The 15,154-nt window shown below is 42.1% G+C and overlaps 1 protein-coding gene across 1 annotated transcript in view; it reads left to right on the plus strand.

The window, feature by feature from the left end:
* Positions 1-9,902: 9,902 nt before the first annotated feature.
* Positions 9,903-15,154, plus strand: part of LOC118322326 (tetraspanin-1) — a 15,547-nt gene continuing 10,295 nt past the window's right edge. The window contains exons 1-2 of the mRNA XM_035653980.1: positions 9,903-9,959; positions 14,407-14,613. Of these exons, the coding sequence (XP_035509873.1) occupies positions 9,903-9,959; positions 14,407-14,613 (264 nt within the window). The remainder of the gene's footprint in view (positions 9,960-14,406; positions 14,614-15,154) is intronic.

Consider the following 15,154-nt stretch of genomic DNA (forward strand, 5'->3'; position numbering starts at 1 on the left):
AGTCTCTAGTTTTCAGTCAGGACCAGTTCTTTATAAATGATAGTCCCATTAGAGTAACGACCATGAAGCAGGTGGCTTTTAGGGTGGGCTCCTTTGTGATTAACAGGCTCATCTCAGTTGAGTTCGTCCAGCTCAATGCACCAAACTCAGATCAAACTAGGCAGGTGCTGATCAGATATGGATCCAGATTCTGTTACTGCGTTGACTAACATCTCCTAAAATGCTTTATAGAAACTGTTTAGCTGTAATACAACATTGTGTGTGACCAGGTGAGCTGCCATTGTTTCCTGCTATGGACGAGTTGAAACTGCGCAGCCAATGAAAGCAGCTCAACTCGCAGTACATAACTTTCACTGGTGCAATTTCAGTGAAAAAAAAAAAAAGCCTAAAAACATTGTAAGATGCATCAGTTTTTTTTTAGGCATTTTAGGCCGCAACAATCCCAAAAAAGACTTTCGTCACCAGAAAAGCTACAGCATTTTTGTTTGGTTAAATAACTTTAAATGACATTTGTGTACCAGCCTCATGTGGCCATGCCAATAATGACAGTTATGTTTGATAAACAAAGGCAGAAATAGTGTAATGTTGTTATAGCACAGCAAAATCTCTTAGGTCAGGGGTCTGGGGCATCTGACTTTGACCGCTGCGAACAGCCACCGGTGACGTTAATTAACCATGACCGCACAATCTTTCCAAAACCTTAACATTGTAATTTTAGTTGACGTTTTGGAGGACTTGTAATAATCATGTCAGAGAACTAAAATACCTTAATTCCAGTTGACTCTATACGGTGAAGGGAAACAGAAACATGCCTCGGCCCGCTGAGCCGCCCAGACGCCAGCCTTTATTGTTCAAAGAGCTGAGGGGTCATTGCTTTATGGAGGGCGACATGGGGACGCTGTCTGCTCCAGCTGGGCCTAATGATAACCATGTGAGCACTTGAAAGTCATTCTGCTCTTCTTTGACCAGCCAAAATGATTCCCCACTGTAGTTCCACGCTGTAAATTGTGGTCGGAGGTATAGACAGAGAGGAGCAATTTCCCTGAAATCCATCCCTAATGTGGGACAAAGCCATAGAGGACGCCACAGGGATGAGATTTCAGTCTCATCACCTTTGAACTCGTGTTTGTGTAACAAAAGGGAAAATGGCAAAATGAAGATAAAGTGAACTGCAAAGGTGAACGGGGAGCGAGAAAATGAGGACAGCAAAGATAGAAAGAAGAAGGAAAATTAGAATGATTGAGGGAAGTGACAGGGGATGCAGCAGATGAGAGAGAGGTGGAGGAGGACGAGAGGGAAGGCAGCCGATCAAATTTTATGGTTGACTTATCCCTTTCACAGCCTCCTGAAATAGCCAAACAATTTACAATCATCCAAAGCATTAACCTTTCACGAGCCAGAGGGACTCAGTGTCCATGATGCTGCGATGAGACGCTTTGCATGCCTGATGAAAGGCACAGGGAAATAACTCATTCAGCGATCTAAACAAAGAAATGGAGAGGAAGAGAGGCAATATGAAAGGGAGACAAAAGAAAGGAGGGGTAGATTAGCAGAGGAGAAGAAGGAGAGAAATATATGTTTGAAGGAGGACAAGGAGTGATGTTTTGGAGAATCTTTTGTTAGGGATGGCATATTGGCTCGTGCATCAGGGTGAAGGACGGCAGGGAGGCTCCACGGTGGCTCCGCTGCTCTCCATGCTCCATACTTAACGTTTTTTCAGGCAAAGAGGAGGTGGTGGGAGGAGGTCGAGAGTTACAGTGAAAGAGGGGAGGAGAGGGGAAGCGTTAAGAGCACAAGAAGCAGGCTTGATTCCCATCTCGTGGCGGGGAGCCAATGTCAATGCTATTTACTGCATGACAGCCTCCCATATCTCCATCAATCCCCTACACAAGGCGGGAAGCAGAAAGGGTGGGGGGCTGAAGGGCCGGGAGGGACAGAGTGTGTGTGTCGGAGTGCACAAATAAGGAAAAAGGAAAGGAAGAAGGAAAGGATGGAAAGCGAACAAAGGAGTAGGAGAAAGAGGGGAAGATGCAACATCAGAGAAAGAAGACAAGGTCTTCATCGGCCCAGCATTTTGGATCCTGAAAACAGTCTGAAAGGGTACTCAAACTTTGTTGAAATGCTGAAATAAAAGATCCTTAACCCAAAAGGGATCCAAGGACCGCAGCACCCAATCCAATCCAAAAATATAAAGATGTTAGACTCTGATTTAGTTAGGTTAGTGTCACCTCTCCTCTTTTTTAATTTTTTTTTATTTATTGGATGCATTATTTCCAAGTAATTTCCTCATAAAAAACAACAAAACAAACAATATCATTTGGTACTTATAGAGAAAAAAAGAGTATAGGTTAGGCTCATTTCATTGGAGTTAATTAACTGGGAATGTAACAATTGAACACCAACAATAAACTGCCTATAATGAGTTACATAGTTTTTTTTCCAGGAAACATTCTTGAGAAATTATTAGGGAATCATTGGGAATTAATGGACCAATAAAATAGTGTGTATTGTAGTGTGTGTATAATGTGTGTTAACTTTTTAAAGGCAATGGCCTGTTCACGGATCCTAGTGGTGCATCCTAGTGGTGCTCAGTTGCTGATTGGCAACACCCTGCCTCATCCTCCTGCTGCTACTGGGAGTCGTAGGCGCAAACTACACATGGGCGCAAAAAACACATCGACCCAGCTGTCGCTGTTTACTCAAGAGCCAGTGTGTGGTTTGTCCGTTCAGGGCTACTGTAGAAACATGGTGATTCAAGATGGCAGACTCGGTAGAAGAGAGAAGCAGCTCATTCAAAGGTAACAAAAACACAACAATTCACGTGATTATACACTGCAAACATACCTACTACCCAGATACCCCAGCGGTAAAGAAATACAGAAACCCTCCAACCTCATGGATTCACTGGTAGTTACAGGCCTGCGTATCATGTGATCACGAATCTGCTTGGATCCACTCGGGTATTAAACATACTGACACAGATCTGCACCATATAGCAACAGAACCACGTGTTCTGTTGATTCCTCCTAGAAACTTAAAAGACTTTTGACAGATTAGAAGGCGTCAGTGGGCGTCTGTAAGTACATTAGAATCACTGATGAAGAGGAAATGAAAGTTTCTGAACTCTAATCTTTTAGCGCTAACAGGCAACTTATTAGACTGGAGTTACGCTAATTTTTAGACCAGACACAATTACAGTCGCGGAGACAAATTGAGATAAGGATGAGGGGGGAAATGGATTGATAACCGAGAGAGAAAAACCAAGAGAGAGACAGAGAAAGAGCGGGAGATAAAGAGACAGAGAGGCTGCATACAAATGACCCCTTTTAGCTAATTAGCAGTGCTGCTAAGAGCCCTGCGAGAATTGGGCCCTATATGCTGCCACTGCACAGTGGCCCTATAGGTGGTGAGATCGAGCCTGTGGCCACAGGGGCTCATAAGCAATGTGTGTCATCGCCGAGTACCATCAGTCATAGAACAAAGGAGGCGCATGGGTCAAAGGCAGCGATACGCCGCTGCACACTGCTGCTGCTCTTCCTCTCTTTCTCCTCTTTTTCCTGTCCTACACTTAATTTTCCATTAACCCCTTCCTCCTCATCCCCGTTTTCTTAATCTCCTCTCCCCCTCCCTCCTATCTCTTCCCATCTTTTTCAAGCCGTCCTGTTCCTTTGTGTGTGAGTCAATTAGCCAGCCCTTTAGTTTTGATTTATAGACCGCAGACCTCCTATGGCCTAATGGATTGCTGTGAATTAATATGCAATGCTTATGTGTGTGTGTGATAAATTAAAGAGCAGGAGACACAATAGAGGTCACAGTGGTACCACTTTCTATACCGACGCTGCTTAAATCTGCACTCCTGATTTGCATCCCTCACTTGAAAGAAATGATCAATTTGTAATGTCGAAATAATGGATTATGAACAATAATAGAATGACTGCTGTGCTCGTTTAGATGAAATCTCTCCGTATCGTTTGCCATGTGGAAATAATTAGGCACTTCATAAAGATTGGGACCAGTGATTGTTATTGCGAGAACAAAAGGCATCATTGGTTGTCAGAGCGAAGCGTTCAGAGGCGATTCATCAGCTCGTATTTTATCTCCCTTTGTTGACCGAGGACAACAACATGGAGATTAGAGACTCATCCTGCCTGCGGGGGGTGGGGGTCGCAGAGAGAGGTCAGGATAGGTGCAAGTATACATCACCATCATCACCCTCATCATCATCATCTGACTTTTGTAACAAACACGGTCTATGACCAGAGGCTATTTACATCAGTCCAAAGTCAAGAGGCCCCATAGTATTGGTTTATAGTTCACGGGGTCATGAACTCTGCGGTCTATATCAGAAAATGTCTGACAGAGGGCCTGTCGACGCCCCGCTGCACACACAGTGTATCATCGTGGTCAGGTGAGAACCTCTCATCTCCACAGTGTCAACTTTTCAGGGCTAACGAAGAAAAACAACCGTGATTTTTACTTTCAGTACAAAGCACATAACGGGGATGTGAGAGAGTTGCTGCACAGCTCAGGGGAAATCTTTGACAGATTATGAGTCTGAGCTTTCCATACACAGTTCTTTCCCTCAGTTGTGTTGTTTTTTACTGGCAAATTCCACAAGAAAGATGATTAGGTGAACCTTGTCTCCCGCAAATTATTCATATTAACTTTTTGTGTGGCACAAAATAATGGCAAAGTCAAAGGTGCCTTCAAATGCACGCAAACAGTTGAAAGGAGAGGAAGTTTCAGGCTTTCATTAGTTGTTATTTTCAGAATAATACACTTTCTTGTAGTACTTGAAGGTTGAAGTGGCCCTTCTATGAGATGACAATACCAACAGTGGCCCCAAGCCAATTTGAGTTTGACACCCCCATCTTAATGTGACCCCTCATGATAGGATGCATGTCTATGGTGTCAGGTGTCAGTAATTCAATCAAATAGGGACTATCAAAAAATAATTTTTCTTATTTTCTACCTTTGTAATTATTTCATGACCCTCCTTAAACCTAACCACGTGTGGATGTCCTTCTCTTTGTACAGCCACCATCCCCCAAAACAACTGGACAAGTTGTAGTTGGATTTAAGAAATATGATAGAGAAACTTTCTGTTTTACTGGAGAAAGGAAGCAACAGTTGTGAATTCTGACAAGTTATGATGTGTGGGCTTCAATGGGTTGGGGTGTTTAGATGTGCATCATATACTAGCGGTGTACACATGGTGCCCTTCATGAGTTTAAATGCACCCTGGTAGCTAATGGATGTAAGGTGCCAACCAAGAACAGCAACACCCCTGGCTCCATCTGGTCCATCTGGGGACCTGTGTTGCATGTCATTCCCCATCTACACCCTCTCTCTACTGTCAGTTTTAATAAAGGCAAAATAATAATTAATGGGAAATTCAAAGGCACTAATTTTGAAGAATGAAACCTAAGAGGGATCTATTGATTGCAGTTTCAGGGTATAATTTGCAGTGTTCAGGTATGAATTATTCATGTGAATAATTAATTGAGGTTTCAAACAAATGGAGTGCAGTGAGTGACAATGTGTACAAATGTGTACAACATTCAACACCCTCTGGCCTTAAACCTTGAACATTAAACAGGAAGAACCACAGAGGGATCCCTCTCCCAGGACAGACAGACATGCAATAGATGGACAGAACTCTCCATTATACAAAAATTTCTTACACATGAAGATTCTAAAATATATGTGAAGGATGTGACTCCAGGAGGATGCTAAAACAACTTCAGACAACATGTGAGTTATAAGAGATTTTCATGTGTTGTCAACAAATTATAGCTGCTGAGTGATGAACTAAAGTGATTCCTCATTCCCCGGCTGATTACTATGAGTCACAGAAACTCTACCAAGGATAAAAGAGCTTTTAATGAGCATTAGGACCATTAAAGCTGCTGAGCACATAGTGGGTGATATTATATCAACCTTAAAATCAAGTTAAAGAATGAATCAGTGCTCACATGGGATTTACAAGGTATACATGTAATGGGCGCCCGGCAGCAGTAGATGTATAACTGTGGCAGCTGCCCTGGAGGGCCACTGATAATACTCAATCTAACAGACCTCATTAAGGAACCCTTGTTTTTTACCTTCTTCATCTTACCCGAGATCTCCGCCGCCCGTCACTGCCTTCATCAGAGGTGATGAAAAAGCACCCGTCTAATCATTTCTTTTTCCATGTGCCCTGGTCGTAGAGTGTGTGTGTGCCTGCACGCTGGCTGAGATTATTAACGGTTTAATGGCTAACGAAGCCTGACAGGTGCTCCTCTCACTGAGATTAAGGACCGGTGGGTTAATGACGGTGTGGGTGAGATTGTCATAACTCACAATAAGGCCATTAAAGTGATATTACTGAGAAAGTCTTCAGCTGATATGGGCTCAACTCTCCAAGAAGGTGGCATTGGGCGGAGGGCTCCTGCCATTTTTCAAAGAATTTTTTCTTCTCTTGCCTGAAGCTCAGTGTAAATGGGCTTCGACTCAAGAAGAATCTTTGGGAGAAACGAGTGACGAGACAAAGGAAGAGCTCCTGCTGCTCCCCTCAGCCGTAAAATACTGCTGTAAGGATGCAAGGGATGCAACAACAACAACTGTAATCACATTTTTACTTTGAGCTTTAGATTGTTGTTATTTAGACAATCTACTTGGCTTAGAAATGTGACTAAAGCATTGTGCGATGGTGATGACAAAAAACCCCCACAAAGAACAACTCATTTGTATTTTATTTTATATTTTAATTATTTTCTTTCCCTTGCTCCTGGACAAAGAAGAGCACATTCCTCCACTCAGAGGAGCACTGATCACCAGTTGAAGCTGCAGGACAACAAGGAAGAGAGGAGGCTCTTGACAGCTGCCTATGCAGTTCGCTACTCCCCTCTGGTGGTCAGTGGGGGCCACTGCGCGTTCAGGACAAAGGAAGTACAGATGAACAATAGAGTTGACAGCAGAAAGCAGCCACAGAGCCAGAGGCAAAGGTCCAGGGTGGATGCTGTTGCAGTATCCTTTCCCCAGTGGACAGTTTTTATGAGCATACATAAGATTTATAGAAACATTGGCTAATATGGATTATTGTGGAGCATTTCAGTCTACAATGATTATTCCTTTGATGACTTAAAATAAAACAATAAGACACTCAGGATGCATGATAATTGTGGTCAAACCTCAAGCTCACACATAAATATAAAGTAATTATAAGGCAGCAATTAGAGACTATACAGGACAATAGTCTGCTGTACGATACGATAGTACAATAATCTACTGAAAAACAACTAGAGGGGTTTGAATATAGGCCTGTAGAATAATTGTCACGGTTTTGATGTAGAAATAGTGGGAAACATACACTGTTATGAATATGATTGGATGTCACCCTTGAGGTGGTAGCTAAGCTGCTGAAGAATGAGTCAGTGATTGTGAAGCATGAATGAAGCAGCTGATGCTGATCAGCTAAAGCAAACACTTCCCTCCATCTTTTGTCATGTAAAGCATGTGTTCAGCCAACTATGCACAGTCTGTGTCATTATCTTACTTTTTTAAAACATAAAAAAGTGTCATATTTGTGTACATGTTTTTTATTTGCATATTAACAACTTGCCTTTAAACACATGCACTAGTAAAACTGTGTGTTTCTGATTTTGGACACAAGTAGACAAAAGCAAGCTTAGTATTTTTAGCTGGCAATCAGGTGAAACAACAAGAGTCACTTACTGTTTTTTTTTTAGCTCTAGCGAGTTAGCCAAGCAAGAGAATATTAGCTCCAAGGAAGAGCAGACTTTTTCACAGCCAGCTGTTTTATGATGAGAATCCTCTATAGAGGGTTTTAGAATATGCACTTCATGGTGAATTATTGTGCTGGAAAAGTTTTCAAGTCTCTTAGGATGCAGAATAACTGATACATGTGGAAACAGTAATGCTATCTCAAGTAATGTAGGCTTGGGTTGTTGGAGTGTAAAACTCTCCACAGATCAGGACAGAGCTAATATAACTCTTATAGCATCCTGGACAGCTTCCATACAGTGGGGAAATATGATACAGTGGATGTGATAGTCATGGACAGGCGTAATGTCGGACAATTGCTGTGTAGGAGAGTGAACAATCAGTTGGGATGATAATGTTGCTCTCTTTCTGCTGAATCTGTGTAAATCCAACTGTTACTATAAAAAAAACCATTCACAACAACTTACTATGGTGATATGTTTTTTTTTTTTTTTACTTTTACTTAGAGAGAAAATTCTCATTTACAATGAGGCCAAGAGGCAGTGGCTGGAGGCAAGTCAATACAAGCAATTAAAACATAGATACAGTCGTATGAAAGGACCAAAGGAGGTGCAGACTTTAGGAGTGACCATAATTAATTTGCTAGAACATAAATTATGGTCACTGTTGGACAGGCCTCTCGTATAGCCTGAAAACCTGGAAAACCTGAATATTTAGATTGAGATTGTATAAAGTCATGGAATTACATGGAAATACATTTTAATGAACAAATATCCTGGAAATAATCTATGTTTTCCCCGGAGATGCTGCAGAAAATCAGCTGCGCTGTGAGAACGGCGGAGTGTCCCATAAATGTTGAACTGTATTGAACCTGAGACACTAAATCATGAGCCCTTCATCGTTTAGGAAGGAGGGATACAACTGGAGTTAAATGTGTCAATACCTGGCCTACCACAGTTGGTAAATTATTCTAGGACTCAAGGTGAAGCAAGGGCCTGTATGTCCTGTATTGTCAAGAAAGTTCCTGTAAAATGTCCTGGAAAGGTTCTGGAAAAGGATTGGAGTGGGAACCCTGTTGGAGATATTGAGTTGTGAGTGGAGATATGGAGGGTTTTTTTTGTTTTTTTTTACCAATGATAGTTTAATGAATGAATTCAAGGGAGCATTAAGGGTTAAAACAATGAATTGAACAAATTATTTTATTACCAAATTGCAAGCCTAAGAGACGACGTTGTAAGAGAATAATTCTTAAAAACTTACTATCCTTGTTTCATACAATATGACACCATTTAGATAGTTATGACTACATCTTCACAAATACTGTGCAACATATCACTTCACCTCTCACTCTTCATATGAGTCCCCTGTCTCAAATTTTGAGGATTATTTTTGCCCTTTCAGAATCTGAAAGCTCTATAGCAGAGACACTGTAGATGTCCATTTTTTTTCAGCCTCAAATCCCCCTGAAGAGGTCCTGTGCTTTGAATCTGTGTCACCTGCAGGGGTCAGAGCTGCCACTCGAGCCTCTGTACCTGTACCTGAACAACATTCACCTGTATCCTCCGGGGCCACACCCAGTCCTGGGCTCACACCACCTGCAAGCCTGAGGAAAAGCAATCAGATTTCTGATCTACGCCACAGGCTTGTACCTGCGTGGACATAAGCACTATACAGATATATTTAGTCATCTTTGCACTCACGTCGGCTCACCTGGAAACACCTGAGCTACAAGATCTTTTTTTAAGTTGTTTTTTTTGGTCAGTTTTTCTTTCCAAAACCCAGGGCACAAACTGGTTTAAATCTGCTCCACTTTGGACATAAAGAAAGACTAGCAGGGTAAGATTTGTATTCTCTGTGCTTTAATGTCTCTGCCACAAGTGAACACTGCTTTCTCAAATGGCTTTCCTTCCCCTATAGATCTCCCATTAACAGATATCTTTACTGTTTCTCACAGCTGTGTGTGTTATCATTAAGACTCATTGTCAGCAATGTAATTTTCACAGTAATTTCGCTGGGATGTGAGCTGGATGTAATAGCACAGCATGCGTGTGAAGATTGGCCATGTAGACTCTGTTGCCCTGTGTGTGTGTGTGTGTGTGTGAATGAGAGATAGAAGGTCTCGGCTGATGAAAGAAGAAATGCTATAATTTATCTTCTCCTTTTATTACAGATTAAAAATGGGCTGCTTCACATTCGTCAAATTGATGATGTTCTTGTTCAACTTGCTTATCTTTGTGAGTATGTTTCTGTTTTGATTGCACGCTTATATATGAAGAGGGGGTTGGGGTCTTGGGTGAGGGTGGGAGGGTTCACAATCTTTACATGAAAAGTCATGTGTGAAGTAAAAACAACAAACAATAGCTTTCAACACATAGAAAATCATTTCACTCCGCCTTTCAATGCAAACAGACGTTACATAAACATTTCAGATCACTGAGGCAGATGACCTAAATGATGCTCCTCTCTCCTCTACTTTCTCCCCACCGCGGCAATTTTCATCTCATTAACTTCAAAGGCTCTAATTTTGCCACCTACATTGTCCGCTTAATATCTAATGTGGTTTGTGAAATGGAGAGAAACTTTGGCAAGGGTAAGCTGAATTTGCCTGCCGAGTCGGGCCCACCTGGGCTCCCGCTGTCACAGATGAAGCTCCCAGCACGTCATCATTTTCCTCACATTTCCCATTTCTGCCTGAGTGCCGCTGCTTGATAAATCTGGTGCGACAGCTCTAAAAGTCACAGCAGCACACTGATTATGATGCCCCCCCCCCACCCCGAAATGTTAGCCGGCAGAGCAGAATGATAAAAATTACTCTCTTCAGCTCGTAAACACGATACTTTAATGTGGACACTAAAACACTTTAAAAGCCACTGCAGCTGCATTTCAAAGTTTGGTGTTGCAACGTTACCATCTCTGGTCGTCTCCGGTGTAGATCTGCATTTAGACAAGTTATCTTTTGAGGAAATGACCCCCGTTGTCTATAGGGCCAGGGGGAAAAAAATCAATTTAGTAAGTAAAAATCAATACTCTTGTGTGAATGTAAGTGAGTGAGTGTTGTACATAAAGGACCAGTGGGTAGTATTTGGTGGCATCTAGAAGTGAAGTTGCAGATTGCAACCAGATGAATAAAGCTTAGCCTTACAAGCGAGTAGGAGAAGCTATGGTGGCTGCAAAACCTGTTAAAAATGCTACGGCCCTAGCTAGAGGCAGTGATTGGTTTGCAGGCTTAGGGATACAATCAGGATAATCAGGATACAAAAACAGGGAACTATAATCCATTACAGTTCCAGAATAAAAGACATATAATAGACAAAATAGAGATTATTTAGCAGGATTACATTTTTGATGGTAAAAACCTTTCCATTTTCATTTTTTTTCCATTTCCACACTTGCATCAGTACTTCTTATAGATCAATCTTTTCTCTTTTTATTTGCATATTTGGTGAATACTCTGTTGGTTTGCCTGTTCTGGGATGTAAGAGAGGAAACCACACGTAAGCTGTCAGTAAGATGTGTTTACTTCAGTAAAATAGAAAAGCAAAAAGGAGAACAAACCAAACCAAAAGGGTGGAAGCTAGGTGAAGGTGAGAATTGGTAACAGTCAGACCACGTGAACTGAATTCTCCCTAATGACCATTCACTAAAGCTTCAAGCTCCTACAGTTAGAGGACAGAAAGTCACGTTGAAACTCCCTTTACACTGTGTGATTTTGGGTTGTACCCGACAAAAGACCCCGACTGAGAATCATGAGAGAAATGATTGAAATCTTTGTTGTCAATTAACAATCAAACAGTAGGGTGACCAGACCTCAACAAACAAATTGTGAGACAAAGGGTATGTTTGTGTGGGACAATGTGGGACACGTTACCAATGCTGAGAGGTCTAAAATCTTTATATTATTATCTCTATTTATAACTTTGTTGTAGATGCATGTCCTTTTCTTTGTGGTAGTTTCCATCACATTCTGCCTAAATCTGCATAGCTTAAGACTTTGTGGCGATCACAATTTTCCCTGTTGGGCATAGTTTAGCAAAGACAGTGACAGATTAACCTGCACTTGACCCACGTGTGTGCAGTTAGACATCAAACTCAACCCTGTGATGACAGCCTTCCATGCTTTCTTCACAGTCATTGGATGGAAGCCATATTTTAGAAAAGCATCTGTCCTGCAGTGATTTGACTTTTGAAAACTAGAACTGATCGCAAGGTTTGCTCAACATGTGGGAAGTGAGACAAGCGATAAAAGCCTAAATTGGCGGGGCGCTGACCAGGGTGTTGTATTTTTGATGACGTGTTTTTCCATAATAACATGTCTTACAATTCCCCATGCGTTCATCACACAGGTTGCAACCAAGACTCAGTTGGTGTGGCGTGTGATGTGATGAGCTTGTACAGTAGGTGCCTTTAGAGGGGGCTGTCCAAACTGCAGTATAAACTGGCATTTAAGATGACTTCTGATTTATTTTTTCCAGTCATCACCAAACGTTGTCCTGAAGCATGCAGATTTTATCTTAACAAGCTGAGGAAGCTGTCGTCTTTTTAAGCATGCACTGTTATTGATTGATCTTAATTCTTTAATCATTTTATCTTTTAATTTCTGAAAATAAATGTAGCTCATTAGAGACTGGACTGTAACAGTAGTATGTAAGTATGCAAAAAGATACCTTGTGATTTTGTGTACATCCTTCCTCTTTTGGGAGGCTTTGGTTTGCCGTTTCCTTGGAACCGATCTAAATGCATTGGAAATTATAAGTGTCTCCATGTATGCTCTGCAGATCCATGGTCGAGTGTCAGGACTTAATCAGATTGTCTGCTCCCTGTAATATGACCCATGAAGATGGGTTTTATACTCAACTGACGTCTTTCTCATTCCAGCCCTTTCAAAGAGAACCAATTCCATTTCAATTGGGGTGGGACGGCCCGTTCTCTTTTCTGCTCCCTCTGTATCTTTCTATCTCTTCTCTCCATTCACCTCCCCCTCTCTGGAGGCCATGACCTCCTATTCTGCAGCATGTTGTTCATTCCCTCCCCTCTAACCCTAATAGGTTATATTTCCCATCTCCATAGATGGGACGATGTTTGTTCTTTTCCCCCTACTCTTTCAAAACCCGATTTACTTCCAGTCCTTTTGCCATGTGGATGTTCCACTGACATCCAACTGCATATGGCACAACATTAAAGGGATTAGCCGTCTTAAAAAAAAAGAAAAGACAGTGTGCCAGCTATAATTATACCTGGTGAGGGATGATGGTGGCACACATGGAGTTAGAGGGGGAATATGCTTGTCGTATCACATTTAGCTAACAGTGAAGTGATGGCACTGAACAGGTTCAAGAGACGAGAAAAAGGAAACCCCAGAAAGAATGAAGAATAAAAAATAGATAGGACCAAAGCAGGGAAAGGTAGAGACAAAAAGAAGAGGGGGGAGAAGGATCCCACGTGGGAGACGTCAGCGTCTGACAGGAGATGTGGAGTGTCGGGGGCCTCATGTGGAGCAGAGGGGGGCCCCTGAGTCTGATGGAGCCTGACAGACAATATCAGGTTTCAAACATGGTTTCTGCAGAGTAGGAGGAAAGAAGAAATCACTCAGTACGAGTGCAGGGTGAAATACACAGAGGGGACAGAGGAGGATAAAAGGGTGGAAAAGAAAAAGAAGTGACGGTCGGAGGTGGACAGACGAGGAGGCAGAGAGAGATAATGACAGTGGGATCAGGTGATTTCCAGACTGTAATGTGAAACATGTGACATAGTTCTGATTTTGTTAGCTATGAGCAGGTCTTACAGGTTTTGACTCAATAGATTTCTATGAATGCACTTCAGTGTCCCTTAATGAAATGATTGAATACCAAAAAGGCGAAAAAACAGAGCATTTAATCACTGTAAATTCTCAATTAGTGGCCTTTGTCAGCCTTAACTGCAGTGGAGCCTTTATTCAGAAAAGTGTTATATTATAAAATGGTTGTACGTTTCTCCTTTTTTTTATATTTTATACCATGATTTTCCATATGGGTTGTCTAGTCCTTGTCACTATGTTTCCCACTTAAACCTGCAGAATTTAGTTGCCGAGCTGACAAAAGAAAGCTTCCTGTGTCTTTAGAGGACATCTTCCCTCTTGACTGTCCATGCTATAATCCCATAGTCTGCTTCTATACACCCCAAGGCTGACTTTATCCACTGGCACAAGATGATCACTAAATGGATTTCTGTCCATTATGCCTGTCTGACATGAGTGTGGAGGTAGAGGCATTCATGGAAAAAGGGCATTCATTTCGTTCAGAAAGGTAGAAAGAGGCCAGGTTGTTGCTTGGCCTTGATACGTAATGGGAAGCCTGGGGCAGCACCTCTCCCTGCCTCGCAAAAGGAATCGTGCTCTCTGACTGGAGAGAACAATATTGAGGTGTGTCATGGTGTCACTAAGAGGTAATAGTAAGAGAGGGTTAGGGATGTAAGATGGCCTCTCATTTCCAAAACCTATTACCTCCCGAGAGCTGTTGACCCCCACCTGAAGGACTGCCAGTCAAACAAATGATTGACATTTTACTCGCCGTTGTTAAGTGTGGATTACATCCCCGGTAAAGCTGACTGGTCAATGTCCCACTTCCCTAAATGCCAGGGATTTGTGTGCTGCCTACATGCTCTTGCATAAAATGTATGTTGATGATGTTTTCCTGGATCCTGCAGCTGGGCGGCCTGACCCTGTTGGCCATGGGGATCTGGGTGAGTGTAGATGGTGGCTCCTTCCTCCATCTGCTGGGGCCGTTCTCTAGCCAAGCCATGCAGTTCGTCAACGTGGGTTTTTTCTGCATCGCCATCGGGGTCGTGCTAGTGCTGCTGGGGCTTCTCGGCTGTTGTGGGGCCCACAAAGAGAGCAAGTGTCTGCTGCTCACGGTAGGTGTAAGAGACCTGGTTGAGAATGTGTCAAGACTGGTGCAGAGACAAGTTGATGGTGCGGTGGAGGTTTACTACACCAACATGCCCAAGATAGCAGAAATTGGGTCGTGTGCAGCAATGCAATGTAAATTCTGAGCAATGATGATTGATTCTTGAGTTTCCCAGTTTGTCAAATACCAACGCTTTGGTTTGGTGGTAAATAGGAAACAAAGAGGCTTGGAACCCAAACACAACAACAGTGGGAATGAAACTCAACTATCTTTCTCCAGAATTACTGACAACACCATTAAGTTCCGCCTGGCATTGATTCCGGATACCATTTTTTAAGTTTTAGCTCAATAGTGCACAACTGTATATTTAATAATAGATATATGGTGTAACTAGAACTGGTCAGTTCTATTCAATTCAATTCAATTTTATTTGTATAGCGCCAATTCATAGTTCAATCAAGTTATCTCAGGACACTTTTCAAATAGAGCAGGTCTAGACCAAACTCCTTTTAACATTTACAGAGACCCAACAGTACCACCATGAGCAA

This window comes from Morone saxatilis, unplaced genomic scaffold (assembly GCF_004916995.1).
Source record: "Morone saxatilis isolate NCDOM2014 unplaced genomic scaffold, NCSU_SB_2.0 Contig12, whole genome shotgun sequence".
Lineage (NCBI taxonomy): Eukaryota > Metazoa > Chordata > Actinopteri > Moronidae > Morone > Morone saxatilis.